This window comes from Dipodomys ordii, unplaced genomic scaffold (assembly GCF_000151885.1).
Source record: "Dipodomys ordii isolate 6190 unplaced genomic scaffold, Dord_2.0 Scaffold11, whole genome shotgun sequence".
In the NCBI taxonomy this organism is placed as follows: domain Eukaryota; kingdom Metazoa; phylum Chordata; class Mammalia; order Rodentia; family Heteromyidae; genus Dipodomys; species Dipodomys ordii.
Genome location: NW_012267227.1, coordinates 16,415,859 through 16,439,865, shown reverse-complemented (window position 1 = coordinate 16,439,865; position 24,007 = coordinate 16,415,859). Strand labels below are relative to the sequence as shown.

The window sequence follows — 24,007 nt, the reverse complement described above, 5'->3', positions numbered from 1 at the left end:
CTCTACCACTGAGCCACCTTCCCAGCCTCTTTTGTTTAACTTGTTTTCTAGGTTCAAACCTCTAATCCTAGCTACTCAGAGGCTGAGATCTGGAATTCCAAGCTCCAAGCCAGTCTGGGCAGACAAATACAAGAGATCTTTATCCCTAAGTAACCAGAAGATGTGACTCAAGTGGCAGGCTTCTCTGAAAATGCTAAGTGGGAGAGTGGCCCTGAGTTCAAGCCCCAATACTGGTGCAAAAACCCCCAAAACCAAAACCACTGTTCTCTCAAAATAATTTTTTAAATGCCTTAAACATTTTCAAAGAGCTGGGTTAAAAATGTGCAAAAATCTGACCTGGTGAGCAGAATTTATTTAAATGATTATTTCTATCACCCATTCACAAGAATCCATAGATAGGATTCATTCATTAAAAAGGGGAGGAAAAGACCTAAACAGAAGATTTGCATAGAAATTTAGCTAGAAAGCTATCAGTTAATGAAAAAAAGAAAAAAGACTACCAACTTAGACAAAGCTTACGACTTTTTTTTCAATTCTTTTTTTGTGGTTTTAGAGGTGATATACAGCAGGGTTACCTTATATAGGTCAGGTAATAAGTACATTTCCTTTCCCATAGCATCATCTGTTCCCTCATTCTGTCCCATTCCTTCCCTCTCATCTCCACCCATGAGTTGCAGAGTTCACTTTTATCAATGAAAACTTAGAACTCTGAATGGAAGACACAGTGACAAGTGGCCTTCCTATGCTATGGAAACTACATACCACTTTCACGAAAGTATAAAAGCAGAGGACAACTGGCAAATACAAGAGGGATATAATAAGGAAAAAGATGATGGGAAGCTGGGCACTGGTGGCTCATGTCTGTAAGCCTAGCTACTCAGGAGGCTGAGATCTGAGGATCAGAAGCCCCATGCCAGCCCAGGCAGAAAAGTCCTCCTGAGATTTTTATCTCCAATTCACTCAAAAACCAGAAGTAGAGCTGTGGCTCAAAGTGATTAGCCCTAGCCTTGAGCAGCTCAAGAGACAGTGCCCAGGCTCTGAGTTCAACCGACCAAAAAAAAAAAAAGAAAAAGATAATGGGTATTTTAAACAACTTTTTTTTTGTCTTTTCTTTTTTGGTACTGGGGATCGAACCCAGGACGTTGCGCTTGCTAGGCAAGCGCTTTGCCACTGAGCTACATCCCAGCCCTTAAACAACTTTTAAACTCTCCAAAAACAATAAACAGCGTAACAAGGTGCAGGTGGCTCATGCCTGAAATCCTAACTACTCAGAAGTCTGAGATCTGAGGATTGAAATTCAAAGCCAGCCTGGTCAGCAGAGTCTATGAGACTCCTATCACCAATTACCCACCAGAAAACTGACAGTAAAGCTGTGACTCAAAGTGATAGAACACTAGCCTTGAGTAGAAAAGCTGAAGGACAGTGCCCTGGCCGTGAGTTCAAGCCCCATGAGCTAGAGGAAAAAAAAAAAGATAGCTTATTTAGCTTTGTGAAATACAAACAGAGCCAAACACAGTCTAGAAAAAGGCTGTACATAAAAAAAGAGAGCATATGCTGTCAGGCCCTTTCTATTTCAAGAGACAAATCCTCTATCCCAATAGATATTAGTAAATAGCCAGAATACAAGCAAAGCAGTATGTCAAAGTAGATTTGTCATTAATCAGGAGATATTATCATGGATATAATATATTCCTTATAGAAATTCTACCTGCTTCTTTAACTCCCCAATAGAATGTAAGCTGGAAGACAGATGTTCCATCACTCCCTGTTGTCTTAAAAGAGTGCCTAACATGCAGTAAATATGCAATACCTACTTACTAGGTAATCAAAAGAACTTTGCACTTTCTGGAGATTTATGTTTAAATGTACACATCAATATCTACATTATTATCTCCCATCTCAGAGCTTCTCATGACAATTTATTCGCTATACAGCCAGTTTCACAAGGAAAAGAAATTTTCAATGGGACAGTTTGGATTCAGAAATAGTGCGTGTTCCACTAGACAAACTGGTTTTATGCTACATAATCCCTATTTCTCCCTGACATCTTTGAACTTGCTCTTCCTCCAGGTGGTAATACTCCCTTGATAAATAAAAGGTCCATTAAATAGATTTGTTCTGAGCCAAAGATCTGACAAACCTAGGTCTTATTTTAAGTAAACATCTAACAGGCATACAAAAATAACATCAGTAATATCTCTGACTCAGGCATTCAGGCAACCAACCAACTTAATTAACTATAATTCAACTGATACATAACTGAATATAGATTGTATACATAGTTTGTATATATACTTACACACATTATGGTATTACATATTCAATACATGTATTCACTATTGTATACATAACACGAGTATAAGGTATATAATATAGACTTCATGTTCTAACAATATATTGTATGTAGTTTTAATGTATGGTAAACTAAAAAAAAAGTTCATACAAGTGTTGTGGGAATATCATTCAAGGAAAGGATTTTAGTTGTACTAAATACTGTATTTATACATGGATACTTTCAGACTATTAAGTTTCTGAACTTAAATATACTACAAACAGACTGAAGTAGAAAACAAGTAATTTAAAAGCCTGCAATTTAAAAAAAAAAAAGCTTAATGAAATCCAAAAACTCACATTTGAGGAAGATAGTGGTATTTCTGAAAAGAATCTTTCCAAAACTGAAGTAATTTTTCCCCTGCAAAAGTAAAGGATAAGTAATTAGCATCGAATCATTTTAAGATCCAAGAAAGAATATACACATCTACACTATATTAAGCATCCAAATTAGTTTTCCTAAACAGAAGACGTCAATATCTCTCCATCACATCCAAACTACAAGATTTTGCCCCTTAGTGCAGATACCATTCTTCCTACCTTCCACCCCACGGGCTCATAAAGCAAGGACTAGGTAGCTAGAAATCTCACATCTCAAGCTCCTAATTCAGCTCATATCTTTTACTCGCTTGTCAAAATAACAGAGTTTGTTTGTTTGTTTTCCTTTAAATCACTATCCTATGAGTTTTTACTTTAACAACTAAAAACCGAAGATCGAGAACTTGGAGATCCTTCACCAAATGAATAAAAAGCACACCGCTTGTTCAGACGAATACAAAAAAAAAAAAAGGCGAAGATAGTTTTTAATCGAGCTGAATGCTTTCGTTCCAGTCGATCTTGCCGGCAAGCTGGTTTCCGCCGTTCTCGGGAATAGAGATTTTAGAAAGTGGGCGGGGAAGAACAAGTGGATATTGCTTAATAAACTGTGCGAATGAAAAGACCTGTGCATTAAGTGTTCAAAGCCTCCGAAATCGCACAGCCTGTCCCGGAAGGGACCATCTCGAAGTTGAAACGAAATCCAACTACCCCCCGAGAGTTCGAATCCACCCAGAGAGCTCCAGGAGGGGAGAGGGGAGGGAGGACGGAGGAAACCGAGACGCCGTCTCCGCACCTCTCTCCCCTCACTCCCGACCCGGGCTCTCCGGATTCCGCGAAAATTCCCTCTGGAAACCAAGTCATCCAGGGTTGAAGGACGGAGTCGGGCGCTGAAAAAGTTCGGTTACGTGGCGGCCCGAGAAACCGCTCCGCCACCCTCCTTCTCCTGCGCAGGGCGGCCCTGCCTCTCCTCCGGGCCCAAACGAGCGGCTGCCGGCCTCCGGGCCGGGGGAGGGGAAGGGGCCCCACGCGGGCCCCGGACCCCGACGCTGCCCCCGACCGCCCACCTCCGCCCCGCGGGAAGCGGACTCGGGCGGAAGCTTCGTGGACCGCTCGGGCCGCCGTAGCCCCATCTCTCGCCCCTCCAGGCTGACTCTCTACTGTCACACTCACCGACGGCATCGGAATGTGCCACTTGGATCGGTCAGCGGCAGACACCGGCGAGGGCCCCGCACCGAGAAACGAAAACGGAAAAGGCTGAGCCCCCAGAAACAGCATGACAGGTAATACTTGAAGCCACGCAGGCTCCGCCATCTTCACAGCCGTGAAGCGCCTACCCGGGGGAGCGTTTCACCTCCTCCTTCCGGTATGTCCCGCCCACTTCCGGCTCGGCACTGTGGCGGGGCGGCGATGGGAAGGGTGTGTGAGGAGGGAGGGGGGGGTGGAGAGAGAGGGGAAAAGGTGGGACCATCCGGGTCCTTAAAACTTCCGGGAGCCTTGTTTGCTTTTCAACCCAGAAGCCCCGCCCCCCTCCCCATTCCGTGAGACGGACTGCGCAGGCGTCCTCGTGAGGTAATTCCGTCGGCTGGAGTGGGAAGGTCTTCGCGGGTGACTTCCGGTTTCTCCTCCACCACCCCGCCCCCCCCCCCACATGCTTCTTCCTCCTGGCACGGAGTCCGGAAGGAGGTTGGGAACCTGGCGGGAACCCCGCGAGGCGGTGCGGGCTTATCTTCATGTGTTCCCGCCCCTCGATAAGAGTCGAACGCCCGAGTCAGAGGTCTGGAGGATCCAGTTCCTTACAAGGCTTGCCTGACTGGCGTCCGGTAGCGAGTGCTACTGAGGTAGACGTGCAGTGAGGGCCGGTCTGTGAGCCGGGTGTTGGGGGGAGGCCCGGGTCGGTCCCTTCTGTTTTCTCACCCTCTTGGTTTTTACTCCTCTAGGATTTATTGCCGCCTCCTCCGCTGCAAAGGTAGATTCGGTTCCGAGCAAAAGCACCGTCCGCCTTCCCCAGCCACTCACAATCCGGGGCGGGGGGCGGCGGGGCGGGGGGGGGGGAACCTGCCGTGTACATCGCCGTGGAAATGTTAGTTTGCACCTGAAGAACAGTCACGGGAGCGAGAGTCCAGGTCTGCCCCATCTGACAGCCCTGGAGGGGATGTCATTTCCCAGCAGGTCCGCCGCGCTGGTCAAGTGCTCTCTCTACTCACGATTTCGAAAAGAGAGCTTCCTTGGCTTCTCACAAACATCTGTCGCGGGTGTGTGTGGCCTGAGAGCAGGGGACCCAGGAGTGACTGGGGAGCCATGGAGACAGCTGGGAAAGAGGGCATCAGGTAAAGGCCCCGTGCAGGTCCTGACCACAGAACACCTGGCAGTCCCTGAAAGCAACCCTGCTGCTTGTATGTTTTGGGGTGTTCTTGTTCTGCTTATTTCAGTCTTCTTGGCTGTTTGTGTGCTTGGTCTCTTCTTTTTTTTCTCTCTCTCTCTCTTAGTTCTGCAGACAGGTAGCTAATTTAAAAACCTCTCATTAAATACCTACGGGATGGTTAAGTAACTTTGACCATGGAAAAGTTGCAATAAGAACTCTTTGACACATGAACTTGCTCATGTTACTCTCCAAGCTCAGGTATATGCACCTCTTCCTGTGTCATTTTAGGACTCAATCTTCGAAGAGACTTCAAAGTTCTCTAAATTTTTTTTTTTGGGTCCAGTCGTGGGGCCTGAACTCTGGGCCTGGGCGCTGTCCCTCAGCTCTTCAGCTCAAGGCTAGCGCTCTACCACTTGAGCCACAGCGCCACTTCCGGCTTTTTTCTTTTTGCTTATGTGGTGCTGAGGAATCGAACCCAGGGCCTCAGGCATGCAAGGCAAGTGCTCTACCACTGAGCCACCTTCCCAGCCCCTGGCTTCATATATTTTTTACCCAGTAAGAATATATTTTGAAAGTATTTTGTTGATAAAATAGGCAAATAAGTTGTTTGGTTTGGGTTTGTTTAGGTTTTATGTGTTGCTCTTTTGGATTTTACCATAGTCATTCTTTTAAAAGCACCCTCCTACTGGGTGCTGGTGGCTCATACTTGTAATCCTAGGTACTCAGGAGACAGAGATCTAAGGATCAAGGTTCGAAGCCAGCCTGGGCAGGAAAGTTCATGAGACTCTTATGTCCTATATTAAATGCTCCTAAACTAGAAGTGGACCTGTAGCTCAAACTAGCAGAATACTAGCCTTGAGAAAAAAAAAAGAGCTCAGATACAGCACCCAGCCCAAAAACAAAATACCCTTCTTCATAAGTGGCAGTGTTTTTTACCATTGCTTTTGTGCAGCCCCAGAACTTGATACTTCACTGTTTAGCTTAGATGTTTTACCTAAGGATATTCCTTGTTTTGTTTTGTTTTTTGGGTCCGGTCGTGGGGTCTGAACTCTGGGCCTGGGCGCTGTCCCTCAGCTTTTCAACTCAAGGCTAGCGCTCTACCACTTGAGCCACAGCGCCATTTCCGGCTTTTTTTTTCTGCTTATGTGGTGCTGAGGAATCAAACCCAAGGCCTCATGCATGCAAGGCAAGCACTCTACCACTGAGCCAACTTCCCAGCCCCATATTCCTTGTTTTATTATCATATGAAGTCATTATGTTATGTCAATCACATTACAAAGTTTATTTTACATATTATATTACATATAATTACATATTACATGTTATATTATAGGAGTACAAATGGGTTTACAAACTGAAAAATTTGTGTCTTAAATATCTCTATTTAGTGTTGAAGATGAAGCTGTTGATAAAACCATTTTCAAAGACTGTAGCAACATTACTTTCTACAGGTAAGGAAAGTAAATATATTAGCTAGGTCAAAACATTTCTGACAGTACTTCAAAATTAGTGATATTAGGGCTGGAAATGTGGCTTGGAAGTAGAGTGCCTGCCTAGCATGCATGAAGTGGTGCTGTGGCTCAAGTAGTAGAGTGTTAGCCTTGAGCAAAAGAAGCTTGGATACAGTGCCCAGGCCCTGAGTTTAAGCCCCAAGACTGGCAAGAAATAAAAACTTTAAAAAAAAAATTAGTGCTATTAGCTGGGCACCAGTGGCTCACACTGTAATCTCAGCTACTCAGGAGGTTGAGATCTGAGGATCTTGGTCCCAGGTCAGCCTAGGCAGGAAAGTTCTTGAGACTCTTATCTCTAATTAATCACCACCAGAAGTAGAGCTGTGGCTCAAAGTGATAGAGCCCTAGCCTTGAGCTTGAAAAAGCTCAGGGACAATGCTCAGGCCCTGAATTCAAGCCTCACAACTGACCAAAATAATAATAACATTAATTAAACTAATCAAAAAATTAAATTTAGTTAATTAAAATGCTATTAATTTTTTGAGAACTGGTAAGTTTTATAAGCAAAGGTCAGTTTGAAAATTTAATAAGGAGTTCCTCTTAGGTAAATAGCCAGAAGATTTATGGTCCCTGGCCATTCTAGGCAAAAAAATTACTGGGACCCTACCTACCCACTCACACAACAAATGTTGGCACTCTTGTGTAAGATGTAGGTAGGAGGATCACTCTGAAGCCAGCCCAGACAAAATGATAATTCTCTATCTGAAAGAGAAGTAAAATAAAAAAGGATTATGGGCATGGGTGCATGCATAGGAAGTAAAGTGCCCTGAGTTCAATCCACAATATTGCAGAAATTCTTTAAAAACCATCAGCAGGAGACTTTCACCCATAATTTTATATGTTAATTTAAATTTTTAAACAGGTATTTTAAATTGTAAAATTGTTTAATAAGCTTTTTTGACATGTTAACTGTAATCAGACTTCCTTCCATATAATTCCTTGGGAATTACAGTATTTTATTCCTGTATTACCACTTTATGAGATTACCTAAGCTTCCAAAAAGAGGTCTTTAACATCTTGTTTTTTCCCCTCAGTTGTGTTGCTTGAACTCAGGGTCTGAGTGCTGTCCCTATGTTTTTATGCTCAAGACTAGCGATCTACCACTTTGAGCCACAGTGTTGCTTCTGGTTTTCTGGTGGTTAACTGAAGATAAAGAGTTTCACGGACAGTCTGGGCTGGCTTTGAACCTCAGTCCTCAGATCTCAGCCTCCTGACTACTTAGTATTATAGATGTGAGTCACTAGCACCCAGCAAGATCTCGTGGAGCTTGAACTCTGAGCCTGGGTGCTGTTCCTCAGTTCTTCAGCTCAAAGGCTAACGCTCTAACACTAGAGCCACAGTGCCTACTTCTGGCTTTTTCTGTTTATGTAGTGCTAAGGAATCAAACCCAAGGCCTCATGCATGCAAGGCAAGCACTCACCCACTGAGCCACCTTTTCCAACCCCAAGATCTTTATTTTTAAAATATCTACCTTTATATGTATGGTTTTGAACTAAAAATCATCAAAAATGCTTCATGTATTTTAATTTTCTAATTCACTCTTTGTTCTAGAGAAAGATAAATCATATCTTTTTAAAACATACTTATTCATATGACTCCCAATTACTTGTTTATTTTGTGGTGCTGAGAATTGAACCCAGGGTCCTGTACATGCCAGGCAAGTACTCTACCAGTGAGTTCCATTCTCACCCCCAAGCATGCCATTTTAATTTAGAACACTACAGTGAATGCCTAGTCACCTTATTAAACCACTAGCTTATGTTAGAGTTCCACTAAAATCTACTGAGGTATACTAAATAGCCCATTTCATGAAAAGAGAGAAATTGAGCTCATAAAAGTCATTGTTGAAAATTGCTCACCTTCTCAGTAAAAGAGACAAAGGTGCCCTCCTTGAGCAATGTTATGTTGAAAACTTTGTTTTATGTTCTGTTTTTGGTAGTACTAGGATTTCAATTCAGGGCTTCATATTTGCTAGGCAGGTGCTTTATCACTTGTACTTTGCCCCCAGCCCTAAAATTAGAATTCTCACTGGCACTAATTTTATTAGCACTCATATAATACTAATACTGCCTCTGCCTAAATTCATTGAATTTTTACTGATTTCTACATGATGACATAGTCTGTTGCTGACAGTCACAAGTAGTCTTCACAACATTTATATGCTCTGTACTTATAGGCGTCAGAAACAACAACTCTCCAAGAATAACACCTACCGGGCATTATTAGACTCAGTCACAACAGGCAAAGACAGCACTAAGTTCCAAATCATCAATGAAGTAACTAAGGTGAGATAGATGCCAATTCTATACAAAATAATTTGGTTTTGTATTTATTTGTGTTGAATGACGTAAATGTCCATTATAGCCAATTAAAATGATCTAGGCCTCAAAGTTTTTAACCTTGTTAAAGAAGGAGTATCTTTTTTGTTTTGGTCGGTCATGGGGTTTGAACTCTGGGCCTGGGTGCTGTCCCTCAGCTCTTCAACTCAAGGCGAGCACTCTACTGCTTGAGCCACAGCGCCACTTCTGGCTTTCTGGTGGTTCATTGGAGATGAGTCTCACAGACTTTCCTCCCTGGGCTGGCTTTGAACTAGGATCCTCAGATCTCAGCCTCCTGAGTAGCTAGGATTACAGGCGTGAGCCACCAGCACCCGGCTGAGTATCTTTTTTTTATATGTATACTGATTTTTTTCTAGATGTTTCATAAGCATTATTCCTTTTTAAGTATTCTTCACAATATACCTAAAAAGCTCATTTTTCCACTGCTCCTGGGTTGAGGCATCTGCACACACAGAAAACTGGGCAATGTTCTTGTAATGTGGTTCAGCTCAAAGGAGTTTGCTAGGACAATGAAATAAGGCCCACCGTATAGTTCCATTATTGCAGTAATGCCTCAGCATTTGGTAATCTATCCTGGGGATTCCAAAAGCCTCCAGTCATAGGGGTTGTTAACCAGAAATAACACTTTGCCAATCTAAAGAACTGGCCTTATCTGGAGCTTAGGAATGGTGGGGCAAATTAAACCATGGACCTCCTCACCTCCAGGCTGATAGTAGAGTCTTAAGAAAGGATGAAACCCATGTAAACAAGAGCCTCCAGCTTTGGAGAATATTTTAAAGGAAAATGTCAGGCCCTCCACAATCCAACTCTTTCAACTTGCTTCAGTCATTTTCATCATCCTAATAAAGTTGTTTTTTGTTTACTATGGAGAAAAAGATGCTTAAAAGGTACATTGTATTGTCCCAAATTATTAGATAAGGAAAATGGTCTGGAAAGTCACTTTCCCAAAGTCACGCAGCCAGATTAATTCCCTGTACTTGTCAGACTCCACCGAATACTTATGTATTTTCCAGCACTATTACATGGCATAGAGTTGGTTCTACAACCTGAGCAACGTTCAGATTCTGTGAAGGTTCAAACCTCAAAATTCAGAGAGGGATCAAGTAAAGTGACTATTTGGCAGAAAACCTAAGTCACAAATACTCTATATCCTAGGCTATTTCTCCAGTAGATCACCACAGATGCTATGTACTGAGAAGATTTGAGGGGTATATCTGAAGTACTTTTTCTCCTGTCAAGTCATATACAACTTTAGGCTGTACTACAAATAAGGATCAGTCAGAGGAAATGCTATGGATCATTCCAGAAAGTGTAACAGTGCACATCGTACTGGAAGCTTTAGCTTGACATTCACTTCCTGATCCTTTCTGTCTTTTAAAGTCATCCCAAGCTTCTAGGGCCTCTAGGACCCATATGAATTAACTGGTAATCCTTTTTAAAATGTTTTTATCATTTATAAAGATGAAGTTCAGAGAGGTTACAGTTACAGACATCAGGAAAAGAGTACATTTCTTTTTTGTTTGTTTTTTTTTGGTCAGTTGTGGGGCCTGAACTCTGGGCCTGGGCACTGTCCCTCAGCTCTTCAGCTCAAGGCTAGCGCTCTACCACTTGAGCCACAGCGCCACTTCTGGCTTTTTTGTTTTTGCTTATGTGGTACTGAGGACTCGAACCCAGGGCCTCATGCACCCAAGGCAAGCACTCTACCACTGAGCCACCTTCCCAGCCCAGTAATTGATAATTCTTAAAACAAGCATATACCTGAGCAAATACATGTTAATTTGGGGAGTTTGTTCTTTTTGTTATTACCCTTGTTCTCCAATTTGCTTGGCCTATATGAATTTAAACAGACATTTTTCTTTTTTGTTTTTTTTGTTTTGTTTTTTTGTTTTTTTTGGGTCTGGTCGTGGGGCCTGAACTCTGGGCCTGGGCACTGTCCCTCAGCTCTTCAGCTCAAGGCTAGCGCTCTACCACTTGAGCCACAGCGCCACTTCCGGCTTTTTTCTTTTTGCTTATGTGGTGCTGAGGAATTGAACCCAGGGCCTCGAGCATGCAAGGCAAGCTCTCTACCACTGAGCCACCTTCCCAGCCCATGAACAGACATTTTTCTAATTATTTTAATTTGGCCCTTACAACAGGTCATCTTTGGAGTAACCTATTGTAGCTAATTTCATATATCTGTTCCCAGATTCCTCTCCTGGCTGAAGTTTATGGTATAGAGAGAAACATTTTTAGGCTTAAAATCAATGAAGAGACTCCACTGAAACCGAGATATGAAGTTCCTGATGTCCTTACCAGCAAGCTAAGCACTGTAAGGTAAGACAAGGAGCAAGGTATATTAGGTACATCCTCAAGTTAGTTGTTTTTTAATCATACCTTGCGTAGACACCTCCTATTTTTTGTGTGTATGTTCACAACTATAATCATTTGCAGAGTTGATATTCAGTGTTTTGGGGAAAGTTTACAGTTTTCTCTTTTATGTATTTTTGTTTTTTCTCTCTTTTGTCTTTTTTTTCTTTCTTTTTTTTTTTTGTTGGTCATGGGGTCTGAACTCTGGGCCTAGGTGCTGTCCCTCAGCTCTTCAGCTCAAGGCTCTATCACTTGAGCCACAGCGCCACTTGCGACTTTTTCTTATGTGGTGCTGAGGAATTGAACCCAGGGCCTCACTCAAGCAAGCACTCTACCACTGAGCCACCTTCCCAGCCCCTATTTTTGTTTTCTTCATTCACTATTTGACTCATCAGCAGAGAGGCAAAACTTTGGCTCTACTCTCTTTGCAACAAGAACAGCTATTAGCCAGACTTTGGAAGCAAGTAGAAGGAAAGCTACTTAATTTACTCACTCAGATTAGCTGCAGAGCTCAAGAGACCTGTTTACACTAGTGAAACTCCCTTGCTTACAGTAACTTATATAGTTAGACTAATTCAGTTTTAATTAAGGATATTCTCAGAAGTCTAGCATGCAATTTTGCTTAGCCAGAGATAAATTATTAATCAGTGCCTCAGTGGAAACAAAAACCTTTAGGGACTAAAGCATTCTGTTTGTGTGTGTGTGTGTGTCTGTGTCTGTGTCTGTGTCTGTCTGTCTGTCTGTCCATCCGTCTGTCCTAGGGCCTGGGTATTGCTCCTGAACTTTTTTCTTGGGACCGGTCGTGGGGCCTGAACTCTGGGCCTGGGTGCTGTCCCTCAAGCCACAACGCCACTTCCAGCTTTTTTTTTTCTGCTTATGTGGTGCTGAGTAATCGAACCCAGGGCCTCAGGCATGCAAGGCAAGCGCTCTACCACTGAGCCACCTTCCCAGCCCCTGCTCCTGAACTTTTTTTGCTCAAGGCTAGTCTTGATCACTGAAAAAAGAAAGATACCTAGATATTTGAGTGTTTAAGTGCTAGCTATGAATTTATCTAATTCCTAAGGTTCTTAGCCATCTGTAGCCAACTGTCTACCTGTCATACTGGAGACTGATAGGAGTAATATGATACTGATAGGAGTAAGATGATAAAGATAAATAAAAATTGACCTGGTTCCATCTCCCTGTGGACCCAATCTGTTATTAGTATTTTTCCTCTATCGTGGGCTTGAACTCTGAGCCTTAATGCTGTCCCTCAGCTCTTCAGCTCAGGGCTAGCACTCTACCACTTGAGCCACAGCGCTACTTCAAGTTTTCTGGGTTTTTTTTATTGGAGATAAGAGTCTCAGGAACTGGGAATGTAGCTTAGTGGTAGAATGCTTGCCTAGTGTACATGAAGCCCTAAGTTGTATTCCTGAGTACCACATAAACAGAAAAAGCCACAAGTGGTGTGAAAATTAAAAAAAAAAAGTCTCATGGGAACTTTTCTGCCTGGGCTGGCTTCAAACTCTGATCTTAGATCTTAGCCCTGAGTAGCTAGGATTATAGGTGTGATCAGCTGGTACCCAGTGGTAACATTGTTATCCAGAGTTATAAAGTATATGGTAATTATGTTCATTCCTGGTTCTATGTCATCAAAGCCTTGCTTTCAATTATGGCTCTCTACTGGCTAAGCTATGTTTTTTCACATAAAGACCAATTTGCAAATGAATTGCATTGAATTAGAAATCACATCAAAGTCTGTTAAACTGTAGCAACTTATTTTTCTTTTCTGATTCCTTTTCTAGGTTGATCTCATGCTCTGGGGATACAGGCAGCCTGATATTGGAAGGTGGAGAAAGAGATCTGAAGTGTCAGATCATAGCAAATCCATTCAAGATAGAGTTGCTATCTGAGAAAGAAGTTGTGATCAGCATAAATTCCCTAGGCCAGTTATATTTTGAGCACCTACAGATTCCTCACAAACAAAGGTATTTTGCATGATGCATTAACAAACTGAAAATACCATTTGTCTGAAATCATAACAAATCATTTTAGAAAATGGTTTTCCTGTAGCCAGATGTGGTAGTGTAAAGCAACATTCAGTAGACATACACAGGGTTTATCAATTTGAGGCTAGCCTAGGCCACCTGGGCAACATAGTGGGACCCTGCCTCAAAAATATAAAAACATAAAATTGGTTTTCTGAGTTGGGTATGATAATACACACGTATAATGCCAACACTTGAAGAGTCAGAGGCAGGCAGATTGTGAGTTCCAAGTCAACCTGGGCTTCATGGTGAGACCTTGTCTTACCAGTTTCATAAAGTGGTTACTGCTAGGGCTGAAAATGTGGCTTAGTGCTAGAGTGCTTGCCGAGCATGCATGAAGTCCTCCTGGGTTCAATTCCTCAGTACCACATTAACAGAAAAAGCTGGAAATGGTACTGTGGCTCAAGTGGTAGAAAGGTACATAGAGCCTTCAAATAAGTTATTTTGATTGCTTATGTTCAATGGTATATTTGTAGTTGTTTAGTAGTATTCTTTTTCTTTTCCAGTATTGGGACTTGAGCTTTGGGCTCTGCTTTCTTTTTATTTATTTATTTATTGCCAGTCCTGGGGCTTGAACTCAGGGTCTGTGAACTGTCTCTGAGCTAAGCTTCTTTTGCTAAAGACTAGTGCTCAACCACTTAAACCACAGTGCCACTTGCGGCTTTTTTTTTTTTTTTGACTAGTTTATTGGAGATAAAAGTCTTGCAGACTTTTTCTGTCCTGGCTGGCTTCAAACTGTGATCCTCAGATTTCAGCCTCTTGAGTAGCTGGGATTACAGGACTGACCACTGGCACCTAGCTGGGCTCTCCTTTTTTATTTTATTTTATTTTTTTTATTTTTATTTTTATTTTTGTCATTCGTGGGGCTTGAACTCTGGGCCTGGGCGCTGTCCCTCAGCTCTTCAGCTCAAAGCGAGCGCTCTACCACTTGAGCTACAGCGCCACTTCCAGTTTTCTGGTGGTTTATTGGAGATAGGCGTCTCACGGTCTCTCCTGCCCGGGCTGCCTTTGAACCGCGATCCTCAGATCTCAGCCTCCTGAGTAGCTAGGATTACAGGTGTGAGCCACCAGCGCCCGGCTTTTATTTTTATTTTTTATTTTTGTCAGTCATGGGGCTTGAACTCTGAGCATGGGTGCTGTCCCTCAGCTCTTCAGCTCAAGGTTAGTGCTCTACCACTTGAGCCACAGAGCCACTTCTGTTTCTTTCTGCTTATGTGGTGCTGAGGAATCAAACCCAGGGCATCATGGCATGCAAGGCAGGCATTCTACCACTGAGCCACCTTCCCAGCCCCTCTTGCTCATTTTTATGTGCATGCTACATTTTACTTGGAAGATAAAAATTATTGTGAAATGAATATGAATAAGTAGTTCGTATAAATAGTTCACAATGGAAGAAATAGAAGTGCTATTAAATATATGAAAAGGTAGTCTGTATCATTAATGACCATAGAAATATAAATTGAACTTAGGTGGGGGGGGGCAGTGAGAGAGGGGGAGGATATGGGAGGGCAGGGATGGTAAGGAGAAACAAAGGAGGAGGCAACAATGCTTGATAAGAAATGTACTCATTACCTTGCTCCTGTAATTGTAACCCCTCCATATGGTATTTTCACAATTAAAAAAAAAAAACTAAAAAAAAATACAAATTGAAATGTATTGTCATTTGTAACATTTTAGAATAGCAAAGACTGAACAGAATTGATAAAGTCCAGTGTTGTTAAGAATATGGAGGGAGCTGGGCACTGTGACTCATACCCAGCTACTTGGGAGGCTGAGAACAGGAGGAACATGAACAGTTCCAGGCTAGCTCAGGCAGAAAAGTGTGCAAGATCACAGCTCAGAGGAATAAGCTGGGCATGATGGTACATATCTGTAATCTGCCAAAACTAGGCAGTTCACAGTCCTGGCACAGAACTGGAGGTGGGGAGACTGACAAGACCCTATCTCAAAATAACCTTTACAGGTGCTGGGAAGGTGGCTCAGGGGTAGAGCGCTTGCCTTGCATGCCTGAGGTCCTGGGTTTGATTCCTCAGCACCACATAAGAAAAAAGCTGGAAGTAGCATTGTGGCTCAAGTGGTAGAATGCTAGCCTTGAGCTGAAGAGCTGGGGGACAGCGCCCAGGCCCAGAGTTCAGGACCCATGACCGGACCCAAAAAAAAAAAAACAAAAAAACAAATCAAAATAACCTGTACAAAAAAGGGCTGAAGGTGTGGCTCAATGGTAGAGTGCCTGCCTAACAAACATGAGGCCCTAAGTTCAAACCAGAGTACTGTTAAAACAAACAAACAAATAAAAAAAGAGTGTGAGAAGATAAGCACTCATTCAAGTATAAACAGAAAGATAAATTTCATAATCTTTCTGGAAGACTAGATTGTGCTATGTACTAGAGTAACAATGAGTAGAGGGCTGGGAAGGTGGTTCAGTGGTAGAATGCTTGCCTTGCATGCATGAGCCCTTGGGTTTGATTCCTCAGCACCATATAAGCAGAAAAAGCCGGAAGTGGCACTATGGCACTAGCCTTGAGTTGAAGAGCTGAGGGACAGTGCCTAGGCCCAAGAGTTCAGGCCCCAGAACCGGCCCCCGCCCTGCAAAATAAAAACGAGTAAGGAAAACTTTGTTTTATATAATATAACTTTGCTTTGCTAAAATATTACAAACATATGTTACATTGGTCTGTGTGTTTTTAATTTGTGTTTTGAGACAATTTAGTCTTGTTCTGTAGCCCAGACTGACCCTCAAAATCTTTATCCTTTTGTATACTCCTACTGAGTGCTGAGACTACAGGTATACATCATCACACCTGATTCATTACATTTATAATTTTAAAAATTGATAAAGGTTCTTTTAAAGGTTTAATAAGGAAATCCAGATACATCCATATCAGTATAAGAAACTGTTCATTTAGTGTTCATCATTAGTGTTTAATTCTATCAACTTACTTATTTTTATAATGATTTTATATTTACTAAATTAAAGGATATGATTTATGAACTCTTAAAAGCAGAAATGAAATATCTGTTATTCAGAAGAATCCTGTCCAGCCCATCAAATCACACAACTTTACTTATGTTCCAACAGAGCTACCACTGAAAGAGAGGAGCAGGTACCCGCTGACACCTCTCAGGTAATCTAGGTTGAACAAATGACCTCTGTCATCTTCACCACACATAGCATGGAATGGATTTTTCATGGAATACCTATCTTTTTTGCTCACTTTACGAAATTGTTGGCTCTTTCACTCATTTGTTCATTCATAAATAAATCCCAGACCTATCCTCATGGAAACAGAATCTCCTAGAAAAGACTGACACTGACTAACTATTCAGAAGCCTGAGAAATTTGCTAGAAGAGAATATAAGACCCTCCCCCATGGTATAACCCCTGTTGTCACTGTATTTGATATTGGTATACTTTGTGGAGGGGAAGGGAAAAAGAACAAATTGTTTAAATAGGGATACAGGTGGACCCATTGCAACAATGAGACGTACAAGATGTTATGTTGAAAAATGAACTTTACAACTTGGGGGGGAGGTGCAGGGAAGGGATGGGAAGGGGAAATAAAGGAGGAGGCAACAATGCTTGATAAGAAATGTACTCATTACCTTGCCCATATAATTGTAACCCCTCTGTATGGTATTTTGACAATAAATAAATTTTAAAAAGAGAGCGAGAATACAAGGACCTGACTAAGACAGGGGATTGGAAAGCTCTTCTGAAGGAAATAATATTAGTATTAGTGTAATATATTAGTATAATTAGCCAGTCAAAACAAGGGATTAGAACTACTCAGGAGGTTAGGACCTAGAGGAATGCTGTTCAAAGCCAGCCCAGTCAGAAAAGACAAGACTCGATCTCTAGCAAAGCCAAGCTGGAAGTATGGCTTGACTCATAGAGTTCCAGCTGTGACTGAGTGAGTTCAACTCGTATCAGCACAAAAAGAGAGAGAGAAAAAGAACGAAAGGGAGCCAGAGGGGAGAACTTTATATAAATACACTGGATATTTCTATTTCTTTTAGCTGAAGAAAAGAATAACAATGGAGGTGAGTGACCTAGCTAGGGATTCAGACAATAACATTCTTTAGAGAAAATCATAATTTTTTCTTTGTCGGTCGTGGGGCTTGAACTCTGGGCCTGAGTGCTGTCCCTCAGCTCTTCAGCTCAAGGCGAGCACTCTACCACTTGATCTACAGCGCCACTTCCGGTTTTCTGGTGGTTTATTGGAGATAGGAGTCTCACGGTCTCTCCTGCCCGGGCTGCCTTTGAACCGCGATCCTCAGATCTCAGCCTCCTGAGTAGCTAGGATTACAGGCATGAGCCACCAGCGCCCGGCTAAAATTATAATTATTTTATTTAACAAGTATTTGTTGAGGACCTCCTATATGCCAGGCACTATTCAAGGAGTTGGTGCTTCATCATTGAGCAAATCCAAGTTCCCCCATTATCTGCAGCATGACTTCTAATTCTAACCTTTTTGAGTTCATTTTATTTTTGTTTTTGTTTTTGTCAGTAGTGGGGCTTGAGTTCCTCTGGTCTTGGGCACTGTCCCAGCACTCTTCAGCTCAAGGCAAGCACTCTATCACTTAAGCCATAGCGCCACCTCCGGTTTTCTAGTGCTTTATTGAAGGTAAGAGTCTCACAGGGGCTGGGTGCTGGTGGCTCACACCTGTAATCCTAGCTACTCAGGAGGCTAAGATCTGAGGATTGGGGTTCAAAGCCAGCCTGGGCAAGAAAGTCTGTGAAACTGTTATCTCCAATAAACCACCAGAAAAAAACCCGAACGTGGCACTGTAGCTCAAGTAGTAGAGCGCTAGCCTTGAGCCAAAGAGCTGAGAGACAGTGCTCAAGCCCAGAGTTCAAGCCCCATGACTGACCAAAACCAAACAAAACAAAAAAACCTAAATAAGATTTGCTACTGTACTTTTGTTGCAATTTATAAACTCATTTTACTCTTCTTTTTGTTTTGACAGGAAAGTCAAGAGGATCTAGGCCTATGGGAAGAGAAATTTGGAAATTTTGTAGATGTCAAAGCTAATGGTAAATGTCAGAGCCAATAATGATATGGTATTACAACAAATTATTGCAAAATTGCAAAATCTATCTAAAAGTCTCTTGGAGATTTACATTTTAGCTCAATGGTAGAGTACCTACTTTATATGATACCCTGGGTTTCATTCCTAGCTCTAATAGGATAGCTAGATGGATGGATGGATGGATGGATAAATAGATAGATAGGTAGATATTCCTAGCTCTAGGATAGACAGACAGACAAAGAAAAACCACCTGAGCTTTGGCAACCTAAAACAAATTAGAAATCTCAGATTTGGGTTTCTTGTCCTTGCAGTGAAGCAATTCTGTCTTTAGGGAGCAGTGTCAAGAGCACAGGCCACATGGAACTTACATTCTCACAGAAGGGCTGAGGTCATTACCCTGCTTCACTGTCCAGTAGAGGAGACAGAAATTCTGCATTTTTAAATTATTTATTTTTGTTGGTCGTGGTGCTTGAACTCTGGGCCTGGGAGCTGTCCCTCAGCTCTTCAGCTCAAGGCTAGTGCTCTACCACTTGAGCTATAGCACCACTTCCAGTTTTCTGAGTGGTTTATTGGAGATAAGAGTCTTGGAAAGTTCTTGAGACTCTTATCTCCAATAAACTGCTAGAAAACCGGAAGTGGTGCTGTGGCTCAACCACTCGCCTTGAGCTGAAGAGCACTAGGACAGCGCCCAAGCCCAGAGTTCAAGCCCCATGACTGACAAAAAAAAAAAAAAAAGTGTCTCAGCCTTTCCTGCCCGGGCTGTCTTTGAACCACAATCCTCAGATCTCAGCCTCCTGAGTAGCTAGGATTACAGGCGTGAGCCACCAGTGCACAGCTTAAGTTTGTTTTTATGAGAATTAAGTGATAAAGAACCAAGTTCTAGACTTCATCAGTTGTGAAGTCCTCAGCCTTTTGTCATTCATATGGGTGTCACTAGTCCATCTGACATTTTTCACTATATTTAATGATGGATTTGCAGACTGGGGATGGAGTTTATCTCATTCAGGTATGTGGTGCTCGTGTGATTAGAAAAACATTTTTTCTTCTTCCATGCCTTTGGCATAATAAAGCTTCCCTGACTCCTTGAGGAAGCCCTGTTCTAGCAACATTTAGTACTATCTATAGATAGTAAAGAGATTTGTATGAAAGTGGACAAAAGAACTGTAGTACAAGTTGTCTGTCGGTAGTTCATGCCTGTAATCCTAGCTATTCAGAAGGCTGAGATAGGATCACAGTTCAAAGCCAGTCCAGGAACAAAGGTCCATGAGACTCTTATCTCCAATAAACTACTCAGAAAAAGGTAGAAGTGGTACTGTGGCTTGAAGAGCACAGAGGCTCAGGGACAGTGCTCAAGCCCTGAGTTCAAGCCTCAGGACAAAACAATACTATAGCATGTAGCAAAGGCTGTGTAACTAATAAGTCACTAAAGATTTGCATTATACATACATTTCTGTATCCCAGCAATACCTGAATCAGTTTACAGTATTTGCTAATTGACTGGAGCAAGCTAAGGGCTTTCTATTCCTTTTTGGTCTGGCCGTCTAGCTATAATTTAATGAACTGAATTTCCTTAATTGATTGTCTTACTAAGAAGCAAAACTCAGTCACTGTCCTGGTCTCTACAGGTCCTACCTCCATTGGTTTGGATTTCTCCTTGCATGGATTTGAACATCTTTATGGAATTCCGCAACATGCAGAATCACACCGACTTAAAAATACTGAGTAAGGGCTGGGAAGGTGGCTCAGTGGTAGAGCGCTTGCCTTGCATGCCTGAGGCCCTGGGTTCGATTCCTCAGCACCACATAAGCAAAAAGAAAAAAAGCTGGAAGTGGCGCTGTGGCTCAAGTGGTAGAGTGCTAGCCTTGAACTGAAGACCTGAGGGATAGCGCCCAGGCCCAGAGTTCAGGCCCCACGACCGGACCCAAAAAAAAAAAATATACTAAATAAGTAGGCTGGAGGGATGGCTCAAGTGATAGAATGACTGCATAACAAGCACAAAGCCCTAAGTTCAAATAATACTAGGTAAATAAAAATTACTGTTATTTTTGATTTGTCAGTCATGAGGACCTGGGCACTGTCCCTGAGTTCTTTTTGCTCAAGGTAGTGCTCTACCACTTTGAGCCACAGTACACTTTCAGTTTTCTTGTGGTTAATTGGAAATAAAAGTCTCACAGACTTTCTTGCCCAGGTTGGCTTTGAACTGCGATTCTCAGATCTCATCCTCCTGAATAGGTAGGATTACAGGTGTGAGCCACCAGCTCCTGGCTTGTTTGTGGAGTTTTAAGAACCTTCCTTGAAGGAGCATAACTTTTTTGTGTAAAAAAAAACAAACATGAAAACTATAAAACTGAATTTGGAAATGTAGAAAAAGGAAGAATACAGAACTATGTGGGTAAAGCAGGGAGAGATTTTTATCCGTGGATTTCACTTTCACCTCTCGGGGGCCTTTTTGTGGATTCTCAAGAGAATACACCAAAAAAATGACTGACCTGGTTTACCCTAAGCGGACAATGGAAAAGCATGATATCTCCTGTTCCTTTGCTATTCCCCCAGGGAGATCATTTCAGACTAACACTCCTGACATTTAGATGGCCAGAAGCATCAGACTAAGGGCAATCAATACTGAAGAGAAGCAAGGGCTGATCCAGGTTGACAGGTTCAAGTGCTGTTTATCTGGCAGGTGAGCATATTGACAGGTCCACCAGAAACTGGCACTCATACTAATCCTAGCTCTATCACCACCCCAGTTCAGTTTCTGATCTTACTTAGCTCTGTGGGGCAAATTTCTTTTGCTTTAGCTGCAGAGAAGGACTCACAGAATCAACCCTGGAGGCTTAGCCTGCACCTGCCATTTGGCCGATTCACAGACCATAGTCCTTCCATTATAAGAGACACTGAGGAAAGGCGTCTAAGGTGCCAAAGCAATTCAACCTAGGATCATTTGCACAGATTGGGCCAGTAAAGATTTAGGGAAGTGCTAAGAGCTGAGTTTTGGAAGATATTTGAACCCTAATTGTTTACAGGGGCGATTGGAGCTGTTTTATTTATTTATTAATAGTACAAATGTGATGGTGATTGATCCTAATTCTATTTGTGTTTCAGGGATGGAGATGCTTATCGTCTTTATAATCTGGACATCTATGGATATCAAATACACAGCAAAACAGGAATTTATGGCTCAGTGCCATATCTGCTGGCACATAAACTGGGCAGGACTATAGGTATTTTCTGGCTGAATGCTTCTGAAACACTAGTGGAGATCAACACAGAGCCTGCAGTAGAGGTGAGCCATGGATCATGGCTGCATGTCGTATTTACAGAAGAAATAAAATCATTGCATTATAGTCATGGCTCTTTTTTTTTTTATTTGTAGTGGCATTTCTCTGCCACTAGAGTTTTATACTGGATTCAGTGACAATCAGTATCGTCTACTGAAGGAACAAACTTACGTATGATCAGGTGCTGTGGGGCAAATTTTCTCAAATTTTTCATTCCATTCCTTTTTCAGTACACATTTACTCAGATGGGCCCAGCTGCTGCTAAACAAAAGGTCAGACCTCGAACAGACGTGCGCTGGATGTCAGAAAGTGGAATCATTGATGTTTTCCTTTTGACAGGACCTACACCTTTTGATGTCTTCAAGCAGTACTCATTTCTTACAGGTACTTGCATGTAGAAGTGTCACTTCCTAGTTCCATTATGTTTTCTCTGCCTCATGCATCATCATGGTAAATTACCATTTATTGCACATATGTAGATATTTAGAGAGCTTACCTCTAAGCACAGTAGGTAGCAAGCATTTCTCCTTCCATCCTCATCACAATAACTCAGCTAAACATTACACTGGGTCTAGAACTCTGTTCCCTAATCCCTGATACTTGCTATCTGCCTCCCTTGTATATTATCTGCCCTTAACCCAAATGACTAATAACCCAACCTAAATATTCTACCGCCTTTAGCAATAAAGCATTTTGTTTTTAAAATCCTGCAGTCTTCACTAATATTAGAAATAAGACAAACCTACCTACTTTTACCACTACTATTCAACATTGTGTCAGAAGTTTTAATCAGACCAATTAGTAAGAAAAAGAAATAACAGCTGAGTATTAGTGGCTTATGCCTCTAATCCTACCTACTCAGGAGGCTGAGATCTGAGGTTCCCAGTTTGAAACTAGCCCAGGTAGGAAAGTTCATGAGACTCTTACCTCCAACAGACTACTCAGAAAAAGCCAGAAGTGGCACTGTGGCTCAAGTGGTAGAGCACTAGCCTTGAGCAAAAGAAGTTCAGGTATGGAGCCCAGAACCAGAAAAAAAAATAACAATATAAATTGGAAAGGAAGATAATGTGAAGGTCATACTTTCAGGTGATATGACCTTATACATAGAAAATACACACACAAACCTTTTGTTGGGCACTGGTGGCTCAAGCCTGTTGTAGTCCTAGCTACTCAGGAGGCTGAGATCTAAGGATTACAGTTCAAAATCAGCTAGGGCAGGAAAGTCCCTGTGAGACTCTCTAATTAACCACTCAAAAACTAGAAGTGGTGCTGTGGCTTAAGTGGTAGAGCACTAGCCTTGAGCACAAAAAGGCTGAGGAAGAGTGCCCAGTTCTTTGGTAATTCACACAGCTGTAATTTCCCTCTTTAAGGTACACAAGCCATGCCCCCTCTCTTCTCTTTGGGGTACCACCAGTGTCGTTGGAACTATGAAGATGAGCAGGATGTAAAGGCAGTGGATGCAGGATTTGATGAGCATGACATTCCTTATGATGTCATGTGGCTGGACATTGAGCATACTGAGGGCAAGCGGTATTTCACCTGGGACAAGAAAAGATTCCCAGCCCCCAAAAGGATGCAAGAGCTACTCAGAAACAAAAAACGTAAGGTAATCTTTGCCAACATTTTTTGTTTGTTTGTTTGTTTTTTTGGGTCCGGTCATGGGGCCTGAACTCTGGGCCTGGGTGCTGTCCCTCAGCTCTTCAGCTCAAGGCTAGCACTCTACCACTTGATCCACAGCGCCACTTCCGGCTTTTTTCTTTTTGCTTATGTGGCACTGAGGAATCGAACCCAGGGCCTCCGGCATGCAAGGCATGCGCTCTACCACTGAGCCACCTTCCCAGCCCGCTTGCCAACATTTTTTAAGCTTTTGGTGATAAAGCTTTTTAAAATTGTTTTAAATTTGCCTTGGGACATTAGTGAAGGAAAGACTATCTGATAAAAATGGCCAGAAAAATCGTGCCTTCAAATGTGAACAGAAAATGAGTGATAGGTTTTGTTTTTAATCAGTCATGGGGCTTGAACTTTGGCTTTGTCCCTCAGCACTTCAGCTCAAGGCTAGTGCTCTACCACTTGAGCCACAGTGCCACTTCCTGAATGATGAAAAGATGGTATTAGAAAGGTGAGGTGAGGAGCTTTTTTTCTCACACCTCCTTCCTAAATATTTCAGTAAGACTGGGTTTGGAGTTTCGCTTATTTTTAACATGTAATTTTCTTGTGTTAGTTTATGTTTGCTTTGATTAATATCCTCTAAATATCTAGGACACAGGAATCCTGCCTACTTAATCTAGCACCCAGCATCCTAGACAATAGAAACTTAATAAATGCCAATGTAAGAACATGTACAGTTAGGCAACAATAGTTACGAAAGAACATTGGCCTGGTTTTGATACTAATTTTTTAATTAAGCACATGAAGTTATAGAGTTTTACTGGTGTCTGAAATATTTCAATGTGAGTGACAGTTG

General features: G+C 42.2%; 2 protein-coding genes across 5 annotated transcripts in view; one reads left to right on the top strand and one right to left on the bottom strand.

The window, feature by feature from the left end:
- Positions 1–4,042, bottom strand: part of Tmem87a (transmembrane protein 87A) — a 33,568-nt gene extending 29,526 nt beyond the window's left edge. For 2 of the 3 annotated variants that reach the window (XM_013010162.1, XM_013010165.1), the window contains exons 1-2: positions 3,820–4,002; positions 2,632–2,692 (exon numbers count right to left, since the gene is read on the bottom strand). In XM_013010162.1, coding sequence (XP_012865616.1) covers positions 2,632–2,692; positions 3,820–3,960 — 202 coding nt within the window. In that variant the 5' untranslated portion in view covers positions 3,961–4,002. Of the gene's footprint in view, positions 1–2,631; positions 2,693–3,819 lie in introns of all 3 variants that reach the window. The other variant, XM_013010163.1, reaches the window with a different exon arrangement.
- Positions 4,043–4,345: 303 nt separating this feature from the next.
- Positions 4,346–24,007, top strand: part of Ganc (glucosidase, alpha; neutral C) — a 41,100-nt gene continuing 21,438 nt past the window's right edge. For both annotated transcript variants that reach the window (XM_013010274.1, XM_013010275.1), the window contains exons 1-12: positions 4,346–4,423; positions 4,816–4,976; positions 6,400–6,462; positions 8,699–8,807; positions 11,047–11,174; positions 12,992–13,174; positions 16,314–16,359; positions 18,203–18,269; positions 19,891–19,987; positions 21,368–21,548; positions 21,774–21,927; positions 22,914–23,149. In XM_013010274.1, coding sequence (XP_012865728.1) covers positions 4,948–4,976; positions 6,400–6,462; positions 8,699–8,807; positions 11,047–11,174; positions 12,992–13,174; positions 16,314–16,359; positions 18,203–18,269; positions 19,891–19,987; positions 21,368–21,548; positions 21,774–21,927; positions 22,914–23,149 — 1,293 coding nt within the window. In that variant the 5' untranslated portion in view covers positions 4,346–4,423; positions 4,816–4,947. The remainder of the gene's footprint in view (positions 4,424–4,815; positions 4,977–6,399; positions 6,463–8,698; positions 8,808–11,046; positions 11,175–12,991; positions 13,175–16,313; positions 16,360–18,202; positions 18,270–19,890; positions 19,988–21,367; positions 21,549–21,773; positions 21,928–22,913; positions 23,150–24,007) is intronic.